The following is a 27,070-nucleotide window of genomic DNA, read 5'->3' as shown; positions in this document are numbered from 1 at the left end:
CGCCCTCCCAACTTGCACCCCCATACGTTTCGCGGTATTTTAAAAATACTTCGCCTCGTTAATGAGATTTCATACTTTCGTGATCTGTTCTAGGATGTTCATAGTTGCTCTGTACTGAATAACGACATCACAGGTGCCCTGTGGACTGAGAAAACTGCTTAGAAATATTTCGGTTCCATGTATTCCTATGGGCGCTAACCCTAATTTTCACCCCCAGTCGGCTACGACGCCGCGAGCGCCCCCTTTGTTTGTAAACACGGTGTTGGTCTATAGGAGCGTTCCCTTTGAAACGGGGTGGTAGCAGTAGCTATCATGCTCATTTATTTCCCTATATCTCAATTATTGTTTTAGATTGGTTAACTATACCATCCTTTTATTTATTGACTTTTTGTTTATACATTACTAATATTATGTCACTTTTCTGCTTTTAAGCCACCAATCTTCGAGTCGTTTTTTGCTAGCTTCCACCGCAGGTTTATTCACGGCCACTGGTATCTCTAAACCCCAGAGCTTCAGGAAGAGTGACTGCGCCTGCATCGACTTCCGGATGGATACCAGTACATACGAGTATAATATGGTCAATTGTTTCACTGGAGTTACCACATACTTCACATGTGTCATATTCATGGCTAAATATCTTTTTGTAGCTGCGTGTTCTAAGGCGCCCTGATCTAGCTTCAAAAAGTAGGGCACTGCCTCTTGAGTTATCAATGAAAGCTTCCTTCCTGATCTGCCTTTTCCACTTTCGGTATAATTCCACACTCTGTTTCTTTTCCATCAAATTTATCCAATTTTTACCTTCTGTGTTTTTCACCTGCTGCTTAATGCTCTTTATTTCTTCGTGTGGCATACACTAGTTAGTTTCCTAGTTCTTTTCCTCCATTGTGAGTCAACGCTTTTTAGGTATACGTATTTAAATACTTTATCTGCCCATCTCTTACTGTCCAATTTCCTCAGGCGTTCCTTATATAATATTTTACTCTGAGCTTCCCGTCACATCAGAAACATCAGACACCAGCGCCGCCACTGTCCATAACGGTGGACCCGGAACTTTATCGAAAGGGAGGGTGGAAACTTGCGGGAACCCTCTTGCGCACCCCATGGCTTCAAGACTGCTAGAATCGAGGTCCTTAATTGCAAGCTACTAGCAGAAAATTGAAGGGAAAGTGAGGGATTCGCTATGAAACACGAATGAAAGATGTTAACAATCGATGAAGCCAAGGAAAGCGTAAAGATTCTTTAAATGCTATGTTTTCTACTGGCCTTAATTAGTACTTTAATATATTTAGGGAGAAATGTATTTAAATACCAAGTAGAAGAAGAAACAATGCGCCGATAGTGGAACCGAACCACAGGCTCTGAATATCGCTTCCGGTGCTCTTACCAATTGAGATACATTGGCGGTTGTAAAGTTTCTACTTTCTTGGGTGTTAATGTTACCTGCAAGGGAACTGCGAGTGTGTTTAGCAGCACCACCTAACCATAGAAAGGTAACGTGCATGCATAGATTTTACGTGTCCCCACGATATGTGAGAAACCTTGCGGGACGAACGCTGCAATGCTATGTATAATCCGCTTAATCTTCGGCTCAAGGGCAGTGGCCAAACAGATCATGCTTCATTTCATGAAGCAGGGCAGAAAGCAAAACAGCAATCTACATGGGCTTTTTTTTTTTTTTTGTAATAACATTGTTTATTGCCACAAGGCATAAAGGGAGGTAAAAGAGAGAAAAAAATTAGGGGTTGTTAAATAAAAGAAAAAAAGTTAGCCGATCTAATGAAGTCGAGGAGAGAGCTGTGACGAGACCCGGGCGTCCAGGAAATACTGCGTGGGCTTAGAAGGTCCTAGAACAGCAAATAATGTATCGTCCCGCGTGTTGTGGTGCCCTGCCAGGCGACTGCACTTCAGAAAGGCGCAGTGTATTGATCTTATAAACACGGAGACTGTAGAGCGAAAGCGAATATGAAATACGATTCTTGCAGAGGTACACTCTAAATGGCATGTTTTCCCAGTGTAGTATCTGGTCACCAAATCGACAATTTTCTTTTTATGTGGAACGCTTCACAATGTTGCGTACTATCCTTGCGCAGAGGCCATGCTAATGCTCCCTGTATAGTTTTAAATTTAGTATATATACTTTGAAAGTATCCATGGTAGCTACTTTAGGAGATGAGATCCATTCACTCGAAAGGATGTTAAACTAAGCCTGTCGTACACCTGCACAACTATCAGTTGCCCGATGACAGCCGTGGGGAGAACTAAATTGTCAGTGAAAAAATGCTAATGCTGTAAAAGTATCAGACCCACTAATGCAGTACAGCGCAAGCGTTTGCAAAACGACCTCTGATTTTCTAAAATTCAAGCTTCTCTGCCGCAACGTTGCCCAATCTTACTCTTTTTTCCCCGAAAATTAGAACACTCTAGGGTGCATGCCACTCATACATCGCACATAATACGTTTCCTTTGCCAGAAAACGGGCGTATATTTTGAGGCGAGCTAACGCCACGTACCTACGTTTCCGCGAACCACATTAACAGTAAATGGATGGTGGAGCCACCTCTAGGTCAATCTTTCGGTGATTATCAGGAAAGCAAGTGTCTAAAGCTCCTTCCAAATTTTAAAATGTTTTGTGGTTGTTGTGAATATATGATTATAGCTTCACTAATAACGAAGCCAGAGTGATTCGAGAAGTGTGGCTAGCTTTGTGCTGCTCTCACAGAAATCAATATGAGGAGTGATTACATATAAGGAGTGATAAGCAGTTGTACATCTGCTCAGTCACTTTTGAACAAATAAATGGAAGAGAATCAGGAGCTAGTTACAAGTTAGGAAAGCGTTTTTCAGAGCAGGCTGCGTTTTTCTGCTTTCTTTCTAAGTGTATATTCACTTAGTTGATGTAGTGTCTGAGACTAGCACTTTGGTAATGTAGTTTCTGAGATTGGCACTTGGATAATGTAGTCTCTGACATTGGCCGGTCAGCGTAGTGGGTCACTTGCGCCAATGCTCGGGAAGAAAACGTATCGCCCTGGGCAGGGAAAGTTCTGCGAAAAAAAAGAACGGAATATAATCGGAACCAGCAGACGGCACGCGGATAATCTCAACACCTGCCATGGTGTGGACCACAACTTTCTCGCAGCATGTGCTTGCCTTTCGGAGATTAATATCGCATCCAGTAGTTTTCTTCGAGTTCTTGAAGAGACAATTTCAGGGAAATACCGAAATACCGTGAAGGACATGGTACTAGCCTTACTGTGCTAGATTTGCGCTGAGGAGCGGATGTCATGAAACGTTATTTTTCTTCTTTATTGGAAGATTACCCCGCATTGCCCGAAGGAAAAGGGAGTACAAATTGGCAGAACACACATCTCTATTCACAGAGAACATCTGTACTTGCGATAGCTGAAGCCTTAGCTTGCAGCTTACTAAAATGCTTATTAGCTTCAAAATGAAAAAGTTGTGCACAACCTCCTCGTGGTAGCAAGCAATATGTGAGGTGCTTTCATCATGTAGCTTAAAGGCTCAGGTGCCATTTCACGTGAGCTTTCGCATGCTATACGCGGCGTTGGTGTTATAATACTGCAAATAAACAGCTGCAACTAAGCTGAAGGTTTTGCGAGTTAGATTTAACATTGTACATGTTTCTAAGACGCCAGTGGAAGAGTTTTGTATGGCACATGTCTTGGATGCTATCGCAAAGAGTTTCCTTTGAGGTTTAAGATCTGCAAGGTTGACAGACATAGTGAAAAAGCTTCCAGCCACAGTATTTACATCTTAGCAGGAGATTCAGAAATTTATGAGATGCGTTAACCTCTAAAAAGCCGGAAGGGTGAAGATAGGAGTTTCTCTCCGCCTGATAAGATCCGAGGCGTCAGATAGGCAACTAAAGGGATAAAAAACTGTCCTCTTCACGTAAAATCTTTTGATCAGAGCTGAAGGTGTTTAAATTAGCGTGAACGCTTAGTGCATTACTTGCCGAGCCTTGTTTTCCTTTTTGCCACGCCAAGAACTTATGAAGGTAAAACTACAGCTTTATTTGCCGCTTCCGAGCAGCACTTAAGTTTAGAAGATATCGGCTTTTTATTTCTTCGAGTCCTCCTTGCGACGTAGATTTAGGAGTCGGCGAAAGCGTCAAATCTTTGCCTGAAGTTATTTTCGTGGCTGAAAAACAGCAGTCGGTAAGAAACCAAGCAATATTTTTCAAACGGTTTTGCTTTCTCTTGATATCCCAATGTTTCGCTTTGCGTCTACAACTCGGGTGAGTTCGCAACCAAGTCACGATCAGCGCCCCGCGCCTTCCTCTTTCTGTGTTCCGTTCCTCACGAGGGGGCGTAGTTCCGTCGGCGCCTTCGCCGTCTCAGTTCACGCAGTTCTTTGAATAGGGCCTAACGCTCCCTTCTACGCGCCATTTTGTCTCTGTCGTTTAGGGTGAGTCGTTTCGCAACCCCCTTTTACGAATACGGGAAAGAATACATGCCTCTTCTCAGGATCTTCCTCCGGTTCGCTTCTAGTGCATGGTTTGTGTTCCTGAGATGCTTAGGGAAGAATGGCGGCGCGTCGTCGTGATAATGAAGTTGGTTACCTCTGTCCATGGGAAGCAAGACTTGAAGCAGCTATTACAGTAGCTTGCTCAGAGCCAGGAGTATATCGCGCGCTTACGCCGACTCGCCGAGTGATTTTACGAAGCCATTTCTGAGTCGAGCTTCAAGTGTAATGCGATGACGCAACAGGCGGAATGTCGCAGCCATCATGGCGCACCTGTGCGGTGGAACTAAAAAGCATCAGGTCTCTAAGAAAAGACAGCACTGTGTAGAACTCAACGGGGGAAGTAAAACTTGTTACGGCGCCAAAAATTAGGCTTAGTGGGACGTCAGAGGCATCGCGTCACCTAAAATAAAATAATGTAAAAGAGATAGTTAGCAAGACACCAGAACGTTCGCACTGCCTAGCAGAGAGGAGCTGGTGGCTGAGCAGCGTTCATGAGTCAACTATAACTATGTTAGTGATATTGCTGACGAAGGAGCTACCGGCCACCGCCGCACTCAGCAGCTCGAAAGTTGGCATTACCGCCACAAAGCTTCTGTTAATCTAAAAAACAATGAAGAAAAGAAAGGAAATACAAACTATCTACTGTTTTTACTGTCCATACTATAGCAGAACACAGTACGACTTTATGTATCGGCGCTGTAGTGCACTGTGTTATCGAAAAAGCAAAGCAGCACAGAGTGCAGGCAACTGACTCCGGGTTACCCCGCCGCGGTGGCGCAGTGATTACGGCGCTCGACTACTGTTCCCAAGGATGCGGGATTGAATCCCGGCCTCAGCGGTCGCTTTTCGCTGGAGGCGAAAAGCAAGGCGCCCGTGTGCTGTGCGATGTCAGTGCACGTTAAAGAACGCCAGGTGGTCAAACTTTACGGAGTCCACTACGGCGTCTCTCATAGCCTTGAGTGGCTTTGGGACGTTAAACGCCACGAACCAAACCAAAACCAAACTTACTCAGGTTTAAAATTTATCCGCTACGGAGGAACGCTCAGCACTGCCTTTGACTAAGAGTAAAATAGGAGCCAATGGACAATTTCTGGTGCAAATAAGATGCGAAAATAAGGACAAAAAGCGCCACACGCAGCCCCAAGTGGACACATGGACGAAGTGGTGGTAATATGCAGGGTTTAAAGTCCCAAAGCCACTCAGGCTATGACAGGCTCTGGGAGTAATTTCGAACACTTGGGGATCTTTAACGTGCAGTGATATCGCACAGAGCGCGGACGACACTACATTTTTCCTCCATCGAAACGCAGCCTCCAGTGATCGGGATCGAACCTGGGAAGTTCGGCATAGTATAGTCGGGCATGCTAACCACTGTACCACCGCTGGGGGTTTGTCGACATGTCTTTGTGTGTAATGCTTTTAATGCGAAAGCATGTTAAAAGCGCATGCTGTCATGTTTGTCCGGTCATGCTATAACTATCAATCAATGACGTCATAAGGAAAATAAAAATCCTGTCTCCACCAGGAATCGCACCTCCATCCCTCGGATCTTCAGCTGAGTGCTCTAACCAACTAGCCACGCCTGGGATCGTGAGAAGCATATCATACTCTGCTTGTCTACCGTGAGGATGGTAGTAGATATTACAATGATGTTTCAATTAGTGATGATGACAGTGATTACAGTAGCGATGATAATGATGGTTCATTTAGATGATGATAATAATGAGAACAAACATGAGGCACCCTGTGCATCAGGAACGCTCAGGCTTTCACGTTTTTGCAGTGTAGATTGAACGGTGCTCTCGGAATATTTTTGTGTTGCGCTTCGATTCTTTTTCATTTTAACCGTCGTTGCATTCAATGATGACGCAGCTGCTGAAGCTGGCAGTGAAGCTGAATTTGAATGCGATCGATTTTATGGCAATTTACGAGGAACACAAAGATGGGGACTCTTTTGAAAGGAATACCTGTATGAAGAGCTTGCAGTGCCACGCAGTATGAAAAAAAAAAAAAAATTGACAATTCAGCACTGTAGGATTTTGCAAGCCAAATCTGCTGTGTTTATCTGCTGCCTTTAAAGAAGATCAACCAGGAAGACATTATATATGCATAATGGAATTCACAGAAGTAAAATGCTTAAGCCTCTCCCTTTATAACAATATTGCAAAGAAGGTGGTAAATTTCCGCATGGTCAGATTTCGATTCGACCTTGCATATGACAGCAGTGTCCTGCCTAATGATGGACGGCAGGAAATAAAGAACTCCAATGCGGCCTCGCCAAACAATCGCTTTGTGAAACTTGACTAGGCGTCCTTATTGGTAACCGCACTCACGGTACGTCAAAATGTTGCCCATTCTATACAAAATGAGGCTGAGTTTCTCAAAAGAGTGCGCTCTTATCTGGAACTGGCACTTGAGCCTGACAAGCAGAAAAGCTTTCAAGAAATTATACCAGTGGGCCTAGTGCAATTCGAATAGAAAGTAGATTTCTATTCCTCACTTTCTAGAACAGAGGAAAAAAAGGCCATCGGGAAATTGCACTTCATTCTACCGGGAGAATTCTACTCGAGCCGTCAAAATCAAGATTGCGCATTGCTTCCCGCTCGTGTTGGTATTTTATCGCGCATTCTCTCGCAGCTCGCATCGTTCCAGCGGTATGAGATCGGCAGTAGTGACGCCGTGTCGGTTCCGAAGGCTTCCGCCTCCTCGCAACGCACTCACTCCCTTGACGGGACCGAACTGGAAACGACCGCCAGCGGCTGCGTCGCGTCGCTAAGAAGGCGTCTTTCTGAACACGTCGCGGCCGTCGCGCCCGAAGGGGAGTCGCTTGGACGGGAAATAAACGTTGAGGATGCGGCGTCACGTCCGCTGTTTTCTGGGAGGAAACCGTTTACTCGGGCACCGCGGCCGATGGAGGAAGCGCTGGTACAGAAGAAGCCGAGGAGGTGGAGGACCGGGGAAAAGGTATGCAGAAGGGCGTTAAGGAGAAACGAAGAGAGAGAAAGAGAGATAGATAGAAAGAGAAAGCGGCGGTATATACTATACGGGGCGAGATCTGGAAACAAGGCGCGACGAACCGACGAAAAACGTTGCGAATGATTTATTACACTCGCGGCTGGGGACCGCAGCGACGAACACTGGGTGAATTTTTGCCATGCCTCTTTCTCCTCAGCATTACAGCGCTCTCCGATCCTTGGTGCTGCTTTTGTTACCGCTTCTTCGGGTGTACAAGGTGCTAGCATCCAGCCTCACCGGAAACGCAAAGGCGAGGTGGCGGTAAGAGGCCGGGAGAGATTATCGCGCTCCGAAACGGTGCGGAAAATTAGAAACTGATAGGTGTGCCGGTGAACTTCGCAGGTTCTACGAAAGCATTGAAATGGGATTGTGCCGGGAGCCGTGAGAACGGCGTAATTAGATGTAAGTGGTCTGCCCTTGCCAAGGCCTGAGCGTAAACGACGCAGGCATATAAAGTACGACAAAGAACACATAGTCAGCTGGGCGCTGCAGTCACTCCAGTTTTTTTTTTTTTTTTCATTATGTGGCTATCGCGGACTCCCCTCGGCTTGCTCCCATTTCGGAATAGTTGTTTCGTGCTTGTAGAAAAGCCGCAGAAAGTGCTATAGAAAGAGACGAAAACCTGTCCTTGCTCTCGGCGTGGTTTTTGGTTAGGAATTCGGGGTTTCTGGCATACCCGAGCGTCGTGTGCGGCTTTGTGTAGCAGCTGAATATTATAGCATACATATATCAACGGGAACACATTATTTCTTAGATTTTATGACCTCGCGAGGTCCACTATCCTCTAGTAACGCGTTTTTACCTGCTTCATTCATTCACAGTGCAAGTTTATGGCATTACTAATAATATGTTTTTGTAATCTGTGTTATATTGCTCTTATGGAATTCGTTCGGTTTCCTGACTGCGAGTTGTTTTGGACAAAAGGAAGCTCCGTATCACGTGGTGGGTCACTAAAACACCGTGTCAAAATACAGGCCGCCTTTTATAACCTTAACGGGGTCTCCAGCATTCCTATGCAATGTTCGAGGCACTTTAGTGATTAAGCTACCCTAGCGTGCGTTTTATTGATCAGTGACAAAAACCTTACGATTTGAGGAACTATACTATAGCTCCATAGCTCTCTCTTGCTTAGGTATAAAAAGAGCATCGAAGTAGTCTCGTCCGTCCTCCATTTTAGGTTCAAAAGGTTTGGTTCTGGTTGTTCGAAAAGCGAACATAGAACACTGAGTGTCATTCAAACATCGTCTTTATTGCTAAATGAGCAGTAAGAGTGGTATTTCAACAACAGCGACGCCGTGTCAAGTCTCGGCTGGCGAAGTCTTGATCCCCCAGATGTTTCAGCCACTATTCACATCCATGCCTGAGAAAGAGCAAAAAAAAAAATCTAGCCACCCAACTGTTATCTTCACGCGAGAGGACCAACGTTTCAATAGCAACGCGGATTTGTTACATCATGACGTATGATCACCCACCAGGATTTATTGCGTCAGCACGTGGACCCTCATTTTCTAATTTTGGTTTTTCTCACGAGCAAGTCTCTTGTAGGTAGTACTTGGCAGGCGACATAACTGGGCACTGATTGGCCGACGGTTTGTGTGATGTCATGAGGATGCACGACACGGCTGAATTGCTAAAACTGGCAACATAGGCAGTAAGTACTGTTGCCTTGAGAATTCAACCCGCCGGGAGCCTTGGATCTCGGATGAGACACATTGCTCCTAGGCGATGTAGGCGCGTTGGTACGCCTTCGTAAAGTGGCGACTTGATACCCCTGACTGTTTGTACTTCATATAATGTGGCTGGTCATCCGTTTGGGTGACTTGAACCCCAATCCGAAAGCCACAAAAGGCATGCTATGCTATTCTATGCGCATGCTAACTATGCTAAACCAGCGAATGCTTTTTATTTTATTGCGGAACCAATAGTACTTTAGTTTTCGAGCCTTTAGCGTAGTGCGGCGGTAGCCACGTTTTGCCCACGTGACGCTATGACCTCATACCCCATGTCAAACTAGGGTGTGGGCTGGCAAGAGCTGCCAACTTGGGTCTGTCGTTCCACATGGGACGGTTACGTCAGAATCAGCCTGCTAGGACCTTGTCATTCACGTTACCCCTATAGGCCACTAAGGCACGTTCATGTGGGTTGGTTACAACGGGGCTTTATATGTGGGCTGAGGAAGAAGGAAAAGAGAAGAAGAAGAACGCTCGGTCACCCGCAGGTAATGCTTTCGCTCAATATTTGGTTCAGCAGCGTGGAACCCTTGTAATTTTTTAAATCTCTTGCCGTCGACTCCCTACTCTGGGCGAATATTACGCGCGATTCATTATAATATTCAGTGCATAGTAGAATTATTTTCTATGTTCAGTCTTTCCATTGTAGCTCCGTTAGAGAATCACACAGCGTAAAGTACGGCAGGCGGCCTCGATGACTGGCTCGACATCATGCTGGTCCCCGAGTCTCGCAGGGGAAAAACACTTGGGTGCGACGCGGGTGCAGCTACGCTTTGCTCTCGACTCGCGACTCTTAGCATCGAAGTCGTTGGCTCGACGAAGGGAGACTCTCCCTCCACTGCATATCTTTAAACATGTCTTGTGTCTTCTTTTCTCAAAACGACGCCTCGACTCCAAAAAAAAAAAAAAGGGGGGGGCTTCAGATCCGGTGTGTGTGTTGGAACGACTGCTGCATCTTGTTTCATCTGGCCAATTCACCGCTCTTGCCAGCGCTGCGTGTTAACGCTTGTTGTGCTTTAGTTTCTTCTCTGGCGATGCGAACGGACGAGCGTGCTAGTTGTTTATAAAAGAGGTGCGAGCGTGTGCCGGGGCTGTCGGCCGCGCGCGGGTTGGGTGGTGTGTGAAGACTTATTTCGTTCGCGCGCTCTTGAGGCCTGAGGCGCGCGGCCGCGCGTGACTTTTCGAGATTCATCAATCACTTCTTCGTTTTGGATGCACCCGCGTCGCCGCCTGTTTCTCGTCTCTGGCCACGTTGACGATGATGGTCGCGTCCTCGGTGTATTCGTTCTGTGACGCCTGGCGTTTGCCGTATTGTTTTCCTTGTCCCCTTTCTTGCGCGCTCGGTTTCGAAAAGAGATAGGCCTCGTTGATTCGAAGTGACTTGTTTCCATGGGAACCGCTCTTCCGGCTTGATTTTCGAAGCGCATACCTGACCTTGCTTTCCGTTTGTTTTGATGCTAAGTTTATGAGCGTAAGGCGTGAGGATGTGTTTCTTGTCAAATTGACTGGATGTTAAATTATGCGGAGTACGATTATCCCTGCAGTAGACTGGTCACTTCAGTGATTGCCGCTGTTATCATTTGATGTGCTTGCTGGATGGAGCGTGTTTTGTTATGGACTTTTCCACAATTACAGTATTTCTGCAGCCGTTAAAAAAACCTACATTATACGGGATTTTTATCAAAACTGACAGTGAGTTTTCAATACGGGATATTCAAAAAAGGCCCGCCGTTCCGGACGAAGACCGCGTGCTACTTTACGCCCGTCTTGTCAGCAGCTTCGTAAATGATCTCGGTGGCGACTTCACGTTACTTCAGTGAAGCTGTCGCAGTTTTCCCTCCAGCAAACAACGTCGTGTGCCTTTCTGTACGTAGCGAGAACACAAGGATTTGAGTCTAGAAATGAAGTAAACATACGTTTTGACCAGGGAACTCACGCGACACGATAAAAATGCGATCGATGGTAGAAAACCAGTCTTTCATTAGTACAGCGCTGCTGCCTGTTGTTCGGCAGCGTGTCAACCTCGATTTCTGCTGCTGCCGTCGTCCGTCACAGTGTCATATATGCTGTTACTTCGTAGATTAAGCCTACTCATTTTACATACGACTCACACACACTTCATGCGCGGCACTGAATGCGCGCGTGCTAACGCATGCTCAGGGTTGCTTTGCTGATTTCTCATAACGAGCACAAACAAGCGGGTTCTTTCAGCACACTTCATGTAGGTACCATCTTAAAAAAGTAAATAACTCTACTACTGCTGCATATTCCTATAAACGACCACAAAGTCTGTGTTGCGCTTCGCCAGGTTTTCGCGCTGTGCATTTCTGTCAGCATAACATTCCTATGAGTTGAACCCATGACAGGAAGAGTCAGATAAGCAACATTCTATGTGTATGTGATTTACATTCCTGTATATTAGTGATTTTGTGCTCTCATGACAAAAGGGTCCGAGTGAGAGCTACACTGAAGCACGTAATTGTGGAGTAGTGATGTTGGAGGGGTTTTATGTGTAATCTGCATAATCACAAATCGCTTCTCGTTTTATTGTATTATAGCAGTTTGACCTCTACTATGTTCGCGCTTACATGTTCGGAAAATTTATTCGCCCCAGCGCCATCTTGTAGGCTTTCGTGGTCAGTGTCTCCAGCTATTCAATTTTCGACCTGGAGAGGTGTCACAAGCTGCCTCACCATATCAAGTGAAATCAAATCAAATAAAATTTATTTTCCAACAATTGGATGGTCGCCTGGGCTAAAACTGTACAAAAAACTTGACAAAGACCCAGGAAACCCACACACAACACAGCAGGAACAAACAGCAAATTCCAGAAGTTCATTAACAATACGACCATGAGATCCAAAAGTTCTATACAATGTATACGTCACTGCAGCACGATAGGAAAACAAAACAAAAAGTTGATCAATAATAAAATCAATGAAAAAAGCTCAATAAGGCAGAAAGTTCGTAATGGTGAGTATAATATTTAAAGTAAGAACACTTGTATGAAGAGATTATATTTGCACGAAGTAGGTTCTCAACTGCTTAAAGGTCCCCAGAAAGGGGTCACCAAGAAGGGTAAACAACGCCATAACACTGATAGTTATTGAACCACCCATCATTCTCCCGCAAAAATTTTCGATCTATCTTCTGCAACACCAGAGATATCGGCGATTAAAAATGACCCTTCCAATTTTCCCCCTCAACTCGTACGCCGAAGGGAGCCATAAAAAAACAAAGAATACAAGCAAGTTCAAAGCTCCGCCCAGACATACGTCACTTCGACAAACTTCCGGTTGCCGCGCGCTCACTGGTTGGCGTACTCGCGCCAACCCGTCCTCGCTCGCACACGCCTGAGGAGTTCGCCAGTTCGCGCAGCGACGGTTAGTGTAACCGCGAACCCGTGGTTATCCTATGTTACACGGCGGACCAAACCATGGTTGCACCACTAACCGCAGTTACCGCAAACCGAGCTTGACGACCTCGGTTTGCGTCGTTAACCGAGGTTATGACGGCGTCTGTTGACGGAAGCTACTCGTCGGCGCCCGAGTGCGCGAAACGTACGAGCGGGTCTGCTTCACAAAGTTATTCATTTGCCCACTGTATCACGTTTAAAGATCGATTTATAGACTATGATGCCGCCCGACGTCTTCGATTACGGCCGATAGCGCAGCGACTGCGTACTGAAGCCTTGTCTTGCCTACAGTATCGTTTGAACGGCTTGTTGCTGAGCAGAACGCCAAAAAATACGCGGCCTTAGCTATGAAAGTACACGAGTTTGCAACGCTTGCAGCACGGGATGCCGCGAGCAGGCTGAGGTACGTTACACAATTACCGCGGGGGTGGAACGTGCGAGCGCGGCGAACACCGGCGCCGTGCGTGACCGTCCCTAGTCGTCGCTAGGCCTATTGTTTCGCTTCGAAGCCGCGGTGGTCGACGCTTTAGAACATGATCAACGCTGTCGTAAATCGTCTACTTATGAAACTGCCTTATAGTGATTCCTATCCTGCCATAGTAAAATAATTATAGGATTAACTCTGCCGACGCATTAATCGCAGAGCTAGTACGAGCAGATCGGATCAGCCGAAATGCGCCAGCGGCAGCTGGCTTGAGCATAAACTAGCTTGTTTCACGGCTATCGCTCTTACCAGCAATTTGCTGCTGGTCAGCGATCCTCAAGAGGGCTTCATACTTGATATTCGGCTCAGTATTCCAGACGCCAACAAATTTTAGCACGCTTTATTTCGGACATCGGTGCTAACGATCCGCCGTGTCGTTCGCGAACGGTATGCGGGAGGAGGGGCCACCACAGCGGCGGTGTTTACGGCGGTCGAGGAGGTGCTGCCATCGTGCGGTGCTTGACCGTGCTGTTGACGCCTCGTCGGACGACACTCCGATACTCCTGAAACCACGTTATATAAATAAGATATTTGTAAATGCAGCTTCGTTCTGCCGATCCCTGCGTCGCTTCGGTTGTTGCACTTAATGGGCAATGGCCGCCTAACCGATAAGGGCGGCGAGCTGTAACAGCCCGCACAGAGTTCGAGCAGCGCACGAGCAGACGACTTTCGCAGCTACCGGAAGTGTATTCGTGACGTCATGGTTGCAGTGACCGCAGCGAATGGCAGCTTCTAGCAAGCCTTGCCAGTCAACCGACCCGTGACGTCACGGGATTAGGAAATAGTTCCATGCGACACCGCCAAGCGACATTTCCTCTGCCCGCGAATTTCAAAAAACGCTGTTTTTAAAAATTAATAATAAATCGCTGGCTTTGTTCCAAGGAGTTATACTTTGCGTTAATGCTCAAAAGGATGTGCTCTACACACTGATCACGTTTATCAGTGGTTTCTTGGGCGCCGTTTCCGTGGACCTTTAAGACTAAAATCAACAGTGTCTTTATATTTGCTGAGAGAAACGGGAAGATTATGAGCCAAGGATTGTAATTTGTAGTCTGTTCCAAAATGTGGTAGAGACCACAAGTCAATGCATCTAGTGTTTACTATTGCATTGCGGTGTTCAAAAGATGCAAGTTTTACCAAGAAATTACCAATACCTGTCGAACCGAAATAAGTTAATTGTAATAAGCAATTAATTGTAAGAGTGAAACTTACAGGATCACCCCGCTCCTCCGAACATGCTTCGACATGACTCTCCGGGGCAGCGACCGGCCTGCGAGTGTCCTTGACGGTGGGCTGCAGCGCAACCAGCTGAGAGTATAAAAAGGCAGGCCGCAGCCCGCACGCGGCAGTGCGCTCTAGGGAGATGTAATATCTCGAGCAACTCTCACAGCCGCTCGCTCTGGGAAAGTGTAATGTTTTTACACTGAGCCCGTGACCAACTAATCCTTTCTTCCTGTTCTTGTACTGCCGCCGCTACTGATCAACTCTGCGACTAGGACGCCTCACCGAACAAAAAAGCCGTGAGAATTCTTTTTTTGCCACATATTGTCGGTTAATTGAAAACTGTTTTCATTTTTGTTAAAACCTTGATCTGGCTTAGTATTTTAGTCTGTCTTCTGTGTGACGCTTGCCCCTATATAATATAGCTAGAATACTTGCTTTGTAATCTGTATAGCCTTCTTTTATTGCAGTGTTTTGTTCATTGTCGGGTTTTCCCTCTTGTCATTTACAGAGTCGTCTTTTATCATTATCATGTCATGGCATTTTTTTGTGTTCTATTATTATGCATTGTAATTTGGACTATTAACTATAAACATCCCATTGTTTGTAAAAACAAAAGTCACTTTCTTGAACTTACTCCTCAATCACACATAGACACATGTACTTCACAGGCTGACCGGCCTAAGATTTAACTGTGTTCTCAAGCCTCATAGAGGGAAGACGGTAATTGTAAAGGGGATCCCGCGCCTCTGTTTACCGTAAAGACGGGTGTTTGTGACAAAAGGTTAAGGAACGCCATCTCGCACATTACCCGCGAGATCACGAAAGCTTGCACTAATCAGATAGTGTGTCCCTTCCCTTCATGCCATGGTGCTTATTTCTGATACGATGTATCATCCGAAGAATTTTCTTGGTAGATGTAGTAAGTTTCTTCAGAGCGGTGATGTTTCACCGCTCTTGCGGGGTATATGCTGCCTAGGATCGTGATCTCCATGAGTTTTTGGACTATGTGGTTGTCTAGATACACCGTGATGTTCTGCCCTAGGGGTGTCCTCGGGTTCTTCAGGATGAACAACTCGGGCGTTTTCAGCACGCACTGGAAGCCTCTCTCCCTGGCGAACCGGTCCACAGTGCCTGCTGCTGCTTGCAGACTGTTCTAGATCTCGGCGGAGTTCCCCAAGTTGCACCAGATAGTTAGATAGTTATACTGAGCTTTTGATACCCGGTATTTCAGACAGAAGGCCCGATATGTCTTTTATATCCAAACCGAACAAGAGGGCTTACGGAGTGCCGTTCCTTACGGAGTTTCCTCTCGGGTCAAGAGTGATGGAATACGATTTTATTCCACCGAAGTTTATAGCGGATTGCCTGGCTGATAAGAAGTTTTTGATATAGTTGTAGGTACTTGCGCCATGTAGAACTGGTATTAGCCAGGCTTTGCAGGATATGTTTACAAAGAACGTTATCGAGCGCTCCTTTCAAATCAAGTTCCAGTATTGCCCTTGTCTGTGACTTGGGAGGTGTCTCAAGGAGGTCTTTGTACAGGTACACGACAATGCGGTGCGTCGACAGGTTAGGGCGGAAGCCGAATTGAGTGTTAGGTAGGAAGTTGTTGTCTTCTAAGTATATAATCAGTCTCGTATTTATGACCCTCGTTTTGAGCTTCCCCAAGCACAAGGTGACCGATATCGGTCTCAGATTACCCAGATTAAGAGGTGTGTTCGGTTTTGTAATAAACCGAAACTCGGCTATCTTCCAGAATTTGGGTAACATTCCTGTCGCCCAATGCTGCTCGTTGAAGTATTCCACCAATGAGTTGATGGTGTCATCGCTGAGACTAAATAAAAGGTTCGCTGTTATTTTATCTGCACCTGGGGCTGCATAATTTTTTATTGCCGCGATTTCTGCTTTTGTTTCTTCTTTCGTAATCGGGATGTCGAGCTTAAGATTCGGAAGCCCAGAATACTCCGGCTGTTCCACGAGATGTTCCGTGCAGAGGTACCTGATCTTGAGCATTTCCATCTGCTCTGTTTCGCACCCGGGGGGGGGGGGGGGGGGGAATCTTCGTGAGCCTGTCTTTAACGGCTGACTTATTGCTAGTGAGGTAGATTAGGACACGCAGGAGCTTTTAGGTTTTTGACACAGCTATCTTCCCCTGAACACCATCGCAGAGCGAATTCCAATGCAATCGGGCCAAGGACATAGCGTAGGCTTTTGCCTCTTTGTTTATCTCTATTTTTTCCTGAGTCTCTGATTAAGCTGTTGCCTTCTTCGTCTCTTCGTCAATGATTGCCTTGCTTCTCACAAACGTAGAAGGTACGAATTGTGGCCGGCAAGAGCTGCACATGACAAGTTGAAAGTTCACTACAGAGGAGCTTTACAGCGGAAGGTCAAAACAGAAAGCTTGATGACTGCCTTATTTTGCTTGCAATGTTTTAAGGGATCAAACGAGGATTTCGTGTTTACAGAGTGTTTCTCGATTACGACTGGAATACCCTCTGCTACTAGAAATGAAGGAGAAAACTTGGACGAAAATTTAACGTGGATGACAGGCAGTGTTTGTTGCCTTAGATTAAAATACCTCAAGCGAAAAAAGATGCTATTGAGTAAGGGTAAGAGAGCCAGGTAGAGAGATAAGTGCCAGACATTGATTATCATAATGATACCGTTTCTGTGTAAACAATTGGTGACAGCATGTCTATGGAACATGCATTCTTCACTTCCCTCAATATTGTCAATGTTCAGAATTACATATGCCCATGTGTCTAGACGACTATTCAAAACGACATGAAACAACTGCTACAACGTCAACGGCTAATGGTTTTAAGCTCTCCTACTCACAAGCTCTCTAGTTATAGAACGATGAACTTAAGATTTACTTTATCTCTTTCGTTATAAGCAGCATACATAAACTCTTTTCCTAAATTCTGAAACACTGATTATACATTTCGTCACACCGTCACCACGCTTTTCATCCCAGCATGCCAGTAGCTGGTGTAGAGAAGATAAAAAGCGAGTTCCTTCTCTGTTGCCCGTGTCTCGTCACTTTTTTCCTTGTTTTTATCTTCTGTACAGAGAAACTTGACATGGGGAGGGGGGGGGGGGGGGGCGGTGCAGACTGTGTAAGACGAAAAAACGCAGTATTTTGCTCACGTGTTCCGTAAATGAAAATGAAGGGGATGTTACGAAGGAAATGGGGAGAAATCAAGCTCTGTTTAAATTCCCAATTTCCTAGAACGTAACAAAATCACTGTAGGAAAGGCGTCAGATAGGGAGGCAAAATTTCTCCACATCTATTTAATGTGTCATTACTTTAACGATGTCAGTGCACGTCAAGGAACCCCAGGTGGTCGAAATTTCCGGAGTCTTCCACTACGGCGTCTCTCATAGCCTGAGTTGCTTGGGACGTTAAACCCCACAAACCACAAACCACAAACCACATTAGAGGAGGTATCTAAAAACTTGCACGGGAAATGGTGAGGGTTAGGAGTTATATAAGGATTTCCCTTGAAAATGCTATTTGCTCATGACGTTGCCTTGGTAGGTAACTCGAGCAACAAATCCACACGCATGATCAATAACTTAGGTAGGTAAAACAGGAGAGTGGATTTAAATATGAATATGCAGAAAATCAAAGTTCAGATCGGCAGCATCGGAAGAAAGCAGCAGTTTATTATAGGTAACCAGACACTGGAAGTGGCAAAGAATTCATCTGTGTAGGACATGTGGCGACCATCGATCCGGACCACAAGAGCAAAATAACTAGAATGAGAATGGGATTAAGCTCATTTGGCAGCGATCCCAGGTCATTCATGGCAGTTCACCAGCATCCTTCAAGAAAAGAGTATCTTATAGCTGCATCTTACCAGTACTCACCTATGGGCCAAAAACGTGGAGGGTTACGAAAAGAGGTCCAATTAAATTGAGGAAAGTGCAGATAGCTGTGTAAACGAAAAAGATAGTCGTAGCATAAAGAAAAAAAAAAAGCACAGTAGTTTACGGAACAAAAGCAAGTTAACTAAATTTTAGAGCAAATTGAGAAGGAAAAAATTGGGTAGTTTGATGATATCGGAGATCAATATTGTGCGTTTGATAAGGGTACTTACTGCTGGTGTCACGAACTGTTGATTTCAATATTGGCGTAAACTAATTTAGCAGTGCTGTACCGACCAAATGGTTGGTATGTAGGCTTAAATTGGTTTAAGAATCATGTTACGACCCGTTGAATTGCATGTAGCGAGGTGACGCATATTGTCACCAACACATGGCCGAGTCTTGCAGCGCGAAGTACACATTCATTAGCTTCCGCTCGTCGTCCCATTGATTTAATTCGGCCACACGGTCAAAACTGGCCAACTAGTCTTCCACATCCTTGAACCAGTCACCGTGAAATGATGGCGGTGGTCGAGTTGCGAGAAGGACGAACGGTGGGGCGTTGCTCGAATGCTGACTTCTCTGGCTGCCCGTCGGCGATGTCATGGCTCGGTGCGGTGTGGTCAGTGGTTCGAACTCAAGTTGTAGGCCTCGGAGGCGGTGGCTCGCTTTATGGACGGGAATGGCGTCCGCGCGTCCATGAGCAGCGTCACTGACGTCTTCGGGGGCAACGAACATAGGGTTTACCCTGCACAATCCACCAAATGTCACCAACACACACAGCAAGCAGCACAACAACCGAGCTGGCCCTTTTATGGAAGCGAATCTCGAGAGAGACGAGGACGGCGCTCAGCCACGTGCCAAGACATTCGGCCACTTGGTGGTGCCAGATGATGAATAGCGGTGCGCCATATGTACTTCGAGGCGCAGGTGGAACTTCATGAAAACGACGATATTTAGTTCTAAGTGCGAGTGTGCTTTGCGGTTGGAAATCGATGGAGACGACTCTTTACTGAACAGCACAGTTTTACACCACGCGTTTTCGGCTGCGGTGATAGTATAGTGCTCTCGTGCTTGGACACCATGGTAGAGACGACAATGTTTGCCGCAGAGCGCGAGATAAAACAACATGCGGCACATGAGTACGTAGCGCCATCTGTGAAATGCATGAGGTTCTAGGTCCAGGATATCAAAATCCCATCCCTCCCCAAAACATGAAAGTGGAAAGACATGCATCTAGGAGATCGAACTATATTAAAAAATCGAAGGTAAGTACACAGCGACCTTAGCTGCATCTAGGTAGACACGGGCAAAGCTAAGGAAGAAATACTTTACCATCATGATGCTAACGCTGAGCCCAGGTACTTTACAGTAGCGACAGATTCCTCAGCAATAGTGACTGAAGAAGAAGCCATTGCATTAGCTCTTAGGTATGGTAGTGTAGGCAAAATAATTAGCAACTCAACCCACAATTACAAAAAAGGTTTTATTTGCTCTGCAGAAAAAAGTACTTATAAAAACTGTCAGTGAGTAAGCCGAGTAAAAATTATAGTCGCTCTGCTTACGAAGGGTAAGGGGAAACGAGAAGGCGAACAAATATGCCCGAGCTCTAGCAAACCGGCAGGGATCGGGGAGTTTCTTGGAGTCCCCTGTAAACGAAAATTACGTCTACAAGGAAAACACCAATCATATTCGTGAGGCGCGGAACCTTTAGTCTCTACCTCATCCAGAATTTAGCAGAAAACAGGCCAGAAACCTACGTAGAGGCCGAACTGGAGCAGTCATGACCCCCATTCTTCGATCGAAACTTGCCAAAAAGCCAATCGTCGCAACTGCATACATAGCGGTCGCAAAGCAAACGGAAGAACACTTCCTATGGGGCTGTGAGGCAGATCCGCCACCAGAAGCCTCCTACCAACACCCTCACCGGGGGCTTGGCTTAGGCTCCTAAGGGAGCCGGACAAGAACACACAAGCCGAACTTGCCGACAGGGTGGGTGAGGTCGCCCTTTGTTAGAGGGCCACTGATTCCATCCTAATGATCTTATTGATAATGTTTATCCAATTCAATCTAACGCGAAGCTCCCAAATGAATCCAGTAGAGCTAAGCATCGCACGGGCTTGCAATGGGAAGGAAAGATAAGCGAGGTCTGGGAAAGATAACGAGTTGGATTCCAAGAGGAGGCAAGCTTAGCAGAAGGCGCCAGTTTGTTAGGTGGTTGGATGAGATTAGGAACTCACTCTGGACAAGATAGCTGTAACTGGCAGGGGCCCGTGTGAATACACAGATTTCACATATGCTGCGCTTTCATATTATGTGTAGCGCGCATGAACGAAAAAATATACAAGCTCAAGATGGGACCTTCACTTTTTTTCTGGCTTAAAACATACGACATGGGCAGGAGAATCTATCTATCGCATTTGTATTAAATAAACCTTTGAGAATCGCATGTGTTCTTGTGAAATCTTCACGAAATAGGCGATTGGCGAGGTTGATTGCGCTGTATAAGTTTGGGTTTAATGACGAGTAGCAATCTGGCTTCTAAGCTAGCGTCTAGTTATCCCCTACAAAACGCAATGCTTTTTCCTTGGCACTAAGGAAAAAAAAAAAAGAGAAAAAAAAACTCATCAGAGAACTTGATTCCTCGCGGCCACCCCGCTCAGGCGAATTGCTCATGATGTCGGTCCCTCTTTCTTTCTTGCTTGCCAAGTATATCCATAAGGTTTTGGTGTCGGTGATTATCACCGCGTTCTTCTGCGCGGCCCAAGGAACAGGCATTTGCAGTGGCGAGGACAGCCATTTTTGATGTTGCACTGGTACGCGTCTACGCTTACGCAACGGTGATATTAAATCTAGTAGTCGACTAGTTCTTTTAAAAGACTAGTCAGTGAGGACACGAGAAACAGACGTGCACGAACTGCAAGAACTATTTCAGATTGGATTTGGATATGTGACTTCCTCTTCGTAACGGTTAGGCGCTGTGATGCAGAGGTGGTTGCTGTGTGAATTGCCCGGATGTTCTTAGAATAGTCAATCACAAGTACACTTGGGCACGTGTGGATATCCTGAGCGTTGTATCCTGATAATCTAGCTGGTCCCGGCAATGCCTTTATACCACTAGAAAGAAGCATCATATCAGCGAGCTTGCACAAGAGAGATAAATAGTACGGTGACGATTTTCGCCGTCTAATAAGTACAAGATACAGGATGAACCAGATGTACCTATACCGTGCATAGCTGGTGAGAGTTAGGTTTGCTTTGGTTTGTGGGACTTAACGTCCCAAAGCGACTCGGGCTATGAGAGACGCCGTAGTGGAGGACTCCGGAAATTTCGACCACTTGGGGTTTTTAACGTGCACTGACATCGCACAGCACACGGAAGCCACACCGTTTCGCCTCCATCAAAACGCAGCCGCCGGGTGAGAGTTAATACCGAAAAAAAATATACGTGTTCCTCTGCCCAGCAGGCTGGCTACTTGTCAACCTATTCGTAATAATCGTTTTGGGTTTCTGTCTACATTATATACGGTATACGGTACATGAGCATGGAAGATCGAGCACCATTATGTTTAGCCGGTGAAGGTGCTTTTTGCTTTTTAGGGCGAAAGCCTTTCTAGGCTCATGAAACGAAACCCCGTGCGCGAGAGGTTTGCTCGAGATCTGTCATCCTCCGCGAGATATCGCGCGATTACTTTTTGTGTAGCGTTCCTGCAATCTGCAATCCACGAAGGAACGCTACGAGAAAGGAGCGATAGTGCGCCGTCCAAACACACTTGCCTGAGAGTGAGATAGATACCACGACTTCCCTTCCTGTAAACCAAGTATATGTAGCACTGCAACGAACGCCGATAAGAGGCAAACGATGAGAAGCAAAAGATAGGAGAGGAAAGGCAAAATTGTACTTATAAGATACATCTAAGATTCCTCGAATTTTTCACTCCAACCTTCCTCTCTTCCCTTAAAGCGTGTTCCAGGTGTGCGCGAGGAATTGTGACATATACTGCGCCTTTTAATTCCTGTAAACCAATTTGAAACGCCGCTTGTTCCTGCTTTACTGCGTCTTCTGTATGCTGTTTGGTGCAGCGTTCGAGGAAATAACGCCAAATCAAAGACGCAGCACAGATTTCTGAGATCGGACGCCAGGCGGGGTTACCTTCGTATAGACCAACACCGTGTTTACAAACAAAAGGGGCGCTCGCGGCGTCGCAGCCGACTGGGGGTGAAAAATAGGGTTAGCTCCCATAGGAATACATGGAACCGAAATATTTCTAAGCAGTTTTCTCATTTCACAGGGCACCTGTGATGTCGTTATTCAGTACAAAGCAACTATAAACATTCTAGAACAGATCACGAAAGTATGAAATCTCATTAACGAGACGAAGTATTTTTAAAATACCGCGAAACGCATGGGGGTGCAAGTTGGGAGGGCGACCCGTAGCAATACATGTAAACACAACTTACCGGAACATTTTTCTGATTTCACAGAGCATCAGAAGTGGTGGCCGGTCGTTAAACGTTGACCAGCGCTTTGAAGAAGTGTGTGATAAAGTAGGGTGCGTCATTACGGAGGCAGTCTACTTTTAAAACTCACCGAATAACCTGTGTTATGAATCCAGACACCGCCAAAAGGCAAGCTGCAGGTGTAGCGAATCGCGCAGTTTTGCTTACAGTCTGATATGCTGCCGCTTAGGCTAAATAAGCTTGATAATACTGTCGCTCCAGTGATACGTGCTAGACAGAATTACATTTAAAAATCAGTTGTCAAACGCCATACGACAATATGAACCGAACGAGATTCGCGCATTGCAGCAGACGACAGCGTATCTGGCGATACCCACCGCGGCCGCCTCCAGCTCCGGAGCGTTTGCTAGCGACAGCGCCGGTGGCGCATTGCCGTCTGCAACTGTGCGCGGTCAGTTTATCGTGCTGTGAACTGTCCCGCAAGTCGTCAGACTTGCAGTACTTACAAGAGAATGTAGTGTGCTATGCAACATGATGTCAGGGCGTGATACAAGACGTTCAACAAAAACTGAGAAGGGCTCAACGCTGCTGAACCGAGTAAATTGCTGCGGTAAGTTGTGTTTACATGTGTTTCTATGGGTCGCCCTTCCAACTCGCACCCGCATACGTTTCGCGGTGTTTTAAAAATACTTCGCCTCGTTAATGAGATTTGATACTTTCGTGATCTGTTCTAGGATGTTCATGGTTGCTCTGTACCGAATAACGACATCACAGATGACCCGTGAAATTAGAAAACTGCTTTGGAATATTTCGCTTCCATGTATTCCTATGGGCGCTAAGCCTATTTTTCACCCCCAGTTGGACCACGCTGGCGATAGAAGCGCCACCGCATCGTGCTTACGTTACAGATCGGTGTTGGTCTATATGCGTGAATGATGTCCTGACCGTATTACGCCACTTCCGGTTAATGTGCTTTCGTGCTGGTGGCTTTTCAGCAGGCGCGTGCGTTGCGCGCTGTGTGCTGCCTTTGAGGGGGCGTAAAACCGCGAAGAAAATAACGAAAAGAAAAGAGAAAAATATCAAAATCAAAGGCCAGTGAAAAGAGCAGGTTATAAAAAGTGACTTCACTTTATCCACATTATCGGGGGGCCAATTTTGTTTTCACGACACTCAATTTTTGCGCAGTTGAGGATACGAAACAGAGGCTGCGTTCGCTCTATCCGGTAGCATCTGTTGTGGTCGCAGCGGCGCCATGCTGGGAGTGCTTAGGGGCCGAACGCCCCTGGGAGCCTCGGTGGGCCAGAACCCCGCGGTGGTCTTCTACGTGGCCACCATGTTCACGCTCATTGTTCTCGTCATGCACGTGTGGCTACGTAAGCACAACGAGGAGACCGCCACCCGGTTGGCCGCAAACCAGCGCCTGGCCAAGCAGCCGGCGGCAGGGCCCAGGCACGGCAACGGCTCCAGACTCAATGACACCGACGAAGGTGACGTCGCGCCCGCGTCGCCCGCTGCGGACAGTGTGGAAGACGAATTCGCATTCTTCGCTGCGAGGCTGCCTCCCAGAATAGATGCCAGCGATGACATCGCCACGAATAAGGCTCCAATCACGATGGGCAGTGGTGTGCTGCTGAGGACCATGGCGGACGAGCATGACCAATCTGACGAGACACCATGGTTCATGAAGTGGTTCAGAAAGAAAGTCGGCATCGCCCTCCCGCAGAGAGCAATCAAGACGCGCAGGCTTCCCGACAATCCCGACAAAGTGCTCTAGGTTACGTCTTGTTTCCCCTCTGTGCGCAAGGATATTAACTTGAAGCGCAGGCGTTAAAGACGTGTGAAAAACGCTTGAATTTTAAGCTTCATACGCTAAAGGAAAACAGTTTTCTTTGAACGAGTGAATTGGAGCACCCACAAGAAACGAACTTTCAGACACGTTCTACCTTGCGCCTTTACCTGTACCGCTCCGTGAGCGCTCCTGTGCCGGACTTGTTATATTAAGCTACATCCGCAAGAGCAACGCAAGCGGTTTTGTTTGGCGAGTTAACTGCAGCAGCCACAAGAAACGAACTTTTTATCATGTTCTACCTTGCGTCGCTTAGCTGTCACTCTGAGTGCCTGCGTGCTGCTGTGTATTAAACTGCATCCGCTCGAATGGCTATAGTGTAGCTCGTAAGGATTCTGTATTTTCTTGCATGCGCTAGCAATGACACTAGCGCTGTAATTAATGCCTCCACCCATAATTTGTTCTCTTATGTAAGCCATGAACTTTGTTTCTGAACTTTCTCAACATCGCGTTTTCACTATGGCAAGGAGAAGTACTGATTTATTTCCCCTTGTCCGACCCGAAGAGGATACTGTAAAGGACTTCGCTGAAAGGAAACCGTCCCCAACCGCAGAGGCCACAGTAATCGTCCCAGTACATATCCCAGATGCCCAAGCAGCCGCCATGCTTAGTAGCGTTTGCAAGGGCAAGCAGCACTTTCCGGTACATTTTGGGATTTGTGTACGCCGCAAAGTTACTTCCACTGACGGCCACCACACTGTACTTCGTGTTGTCTTCAACGTCATACGTGTAATTACACACGTCGTCAAACGCCAGGCGTCCTGCTTGGCTCGACCCTGGAAAAGGCCTTCCCGGACCGAGAGCCATTCTCCCTGACTCGCTCTCGTTTGTGGGACGAGCCATGGTGAAGGACCAGCCGGCGAGCGATGTCATGTAGCAGAGGTGGTACCTGCCATCCTTGCGAAGGATGTTGTCTTTGGTCTCCCAAAGGACGCGGGGATATCTGTACAAAAAGTCCACTTTAAAAGGCACGAAAGTTCTCGCAAATGATGGCTGATGAGCAGCCGTCAGAGGTGGCGTCACGAGAATGCTGTAAGGGGCAAGGAGAGCCACAAGAGCTGGCATGTCAAAGTGCTCTCGCAACTCCTGTTCGTACGGAACGACGGCGCCTACGAGCTTGCCAGTTAGCTTGTAGACGTCTTTCATCAGCTTGAGTAACCGGACGTGCAGCTGTGTCTCTTGCATAGTTGGGTAGGTCCAGTATACAAAGACGCCATGGAAGTCGTGAGTCTTGAGCCAACTGAGGATGTTCATGGCAAGCATAAGGCCCGACTTTTCATCCCGGCATGCCACAGAAAACTTGCCGCTGGATTCTTCACCGTCACCGACGGCAAGCCAGAAGCGCGTGACCTCTGTTCTCGGGGGCAGGTTTAGCACGAGGCGCAGCGTCTCCGGCGTCGTGGTCACGTTGAAGAACTGGTCCAAGCCGAAGCAGCAATACACGATATCGGTGCAGTGGTGAGTCGGTAACTCATTTGGCTGTAGTTCCGATGAGTTACACGTTCTAGGATGGCTCCGTTGATTGTTGCCAGTTCGAGTGCCATGGACCATGCATATGGAACGTGCCGTGCGGCCCAGAGGGGTCTCAGGAAACATCGTGGAAATCAGATCGGGGTCTTCGGTAACAATTTCAATGGCGGTGTCCTTGGCAACTACCTGAAAATTAAACTTGGCTTCAGGAATACAGCGTCATGTGCAGGTTATTGGCTGCACCTTTAATCATAGAAAAACGTTACCTAATTCGCATTTTTAGAACAGTATTTCTGCTTCGCTTCGATCTCACTAAGCAGATGAGGAACGCAAGTCGTCGCTTGATTTATTGATTTTCATGGAACTTTGGCTGACCATTCAATAAACTTTTCTCGCTAGCATGACCAGTTTATCGCTATAATCTTCCGCAGTTACCGTTTATTATTTCTGCCTGAGTCAACTAGCCCTGTTAATGACACCAAATGCGTCATATATTTATACAATTCGTGCAAAACAGAAATGTGCATGAGGGTGAAATATTACAACAGAATCTAATACGAACTGATTAAGAGCATAGCGGTTGACACCACGGTCTGTATGGAGTGCTAATTTGGCAAGTGAGCATTTCACCCACCGCGTTAAAAGCTCGGAATTTTCTTACATCTCATCTCCTGAAACGTCTATATATTTGGCTTTCGTATGACCAGCCTTGAGCTTGTGAAAGAACCAGGAACCAACGGCACACTTACCTCTTCGTTGTCGAAGACCCTCTTGGGCAGATAACTCCCCGAAGGCGGTTTCCGATGGGCGCCAGCCTTCCTGGCATGTCCGAAGGCAGTGGCGGCAGCAGCAGCAGCAGGAGCGGCGGTGGCGTGGACGGGCCGCGGGACGCTCTCCTCGAGGGGAGCCGAGGGTTCCGGCTCTAGCAGGTCGAACTTCCCGGCGCGCTTGCGGCCCACGCTGACGCCGCGCAGGATCATGAGGTCGCGGAAGGACGCGTTGTCTATCATGCGCGTCTGGAGCAGCACGACCAGGGCGAACATTACTACGAGGGTCATCACGATGCACAT

At 46.8% G+C, this 27,070-nt stretch overlaps 1 protein-coding gene and 1 non-coding gene across 2 annotated transcripts; both read right to left on the bottom strand.

The window, feature by feature from the left end:
• Window positions 1–2,045: 2,045 nt before the first annotated feature.
• On the bottom strand, window positions 2,046–2,148 carry LOC146197897 (U6 spliceosomal RNA). Its single transcript, XR_014705382.1, has one exon. It is a non-coding gene; the product is annotated as a U6 spliceosomal RNA (small nuclear RNA).
• Window positions 2,149–25,010: 22,862 nt separating this feature from the next.
• LOC146197896 (chitinase-3-like protein 1) lies at window positions 25,011–27,070 on the bottom strand. Its single transcript, XM_084592538.1, has 2 exons — window positions 26,750–27,070; window positions 25,011–26,186 (listed from the first exon to the last, which is right to left on the bottom strand). The coding sequence occupies exons 1-2, from the start codon at window positions 27,068–27,070 to the stop codon at window positions 25,011–25,013; spliced, it is 1,497 nt and encodes a 498-aa protein (XP_084448664.1).

Source organism: Amblyomma maculatum, chromosome 2 (genome assembly GCF_055883805.1).
Source record: "Amblyomma maculatum isolate TAMU_Amacu chromosome 2, ASM5588380v1, whole genome shotgun sequence".
In the NCBI taxonomy this organism is placed as follows: Eukaryota; Metazoa; Arthropoda; class Arachnida; order Ixodida; family Ixodidae; genus Amblyomma; species Amblyomma maculatum.
The sequence above is the reverse complement of the archived record's forward strand: the minus strand, read 5'-3'. Positions and strand labels throughout refer to the sequence as shown.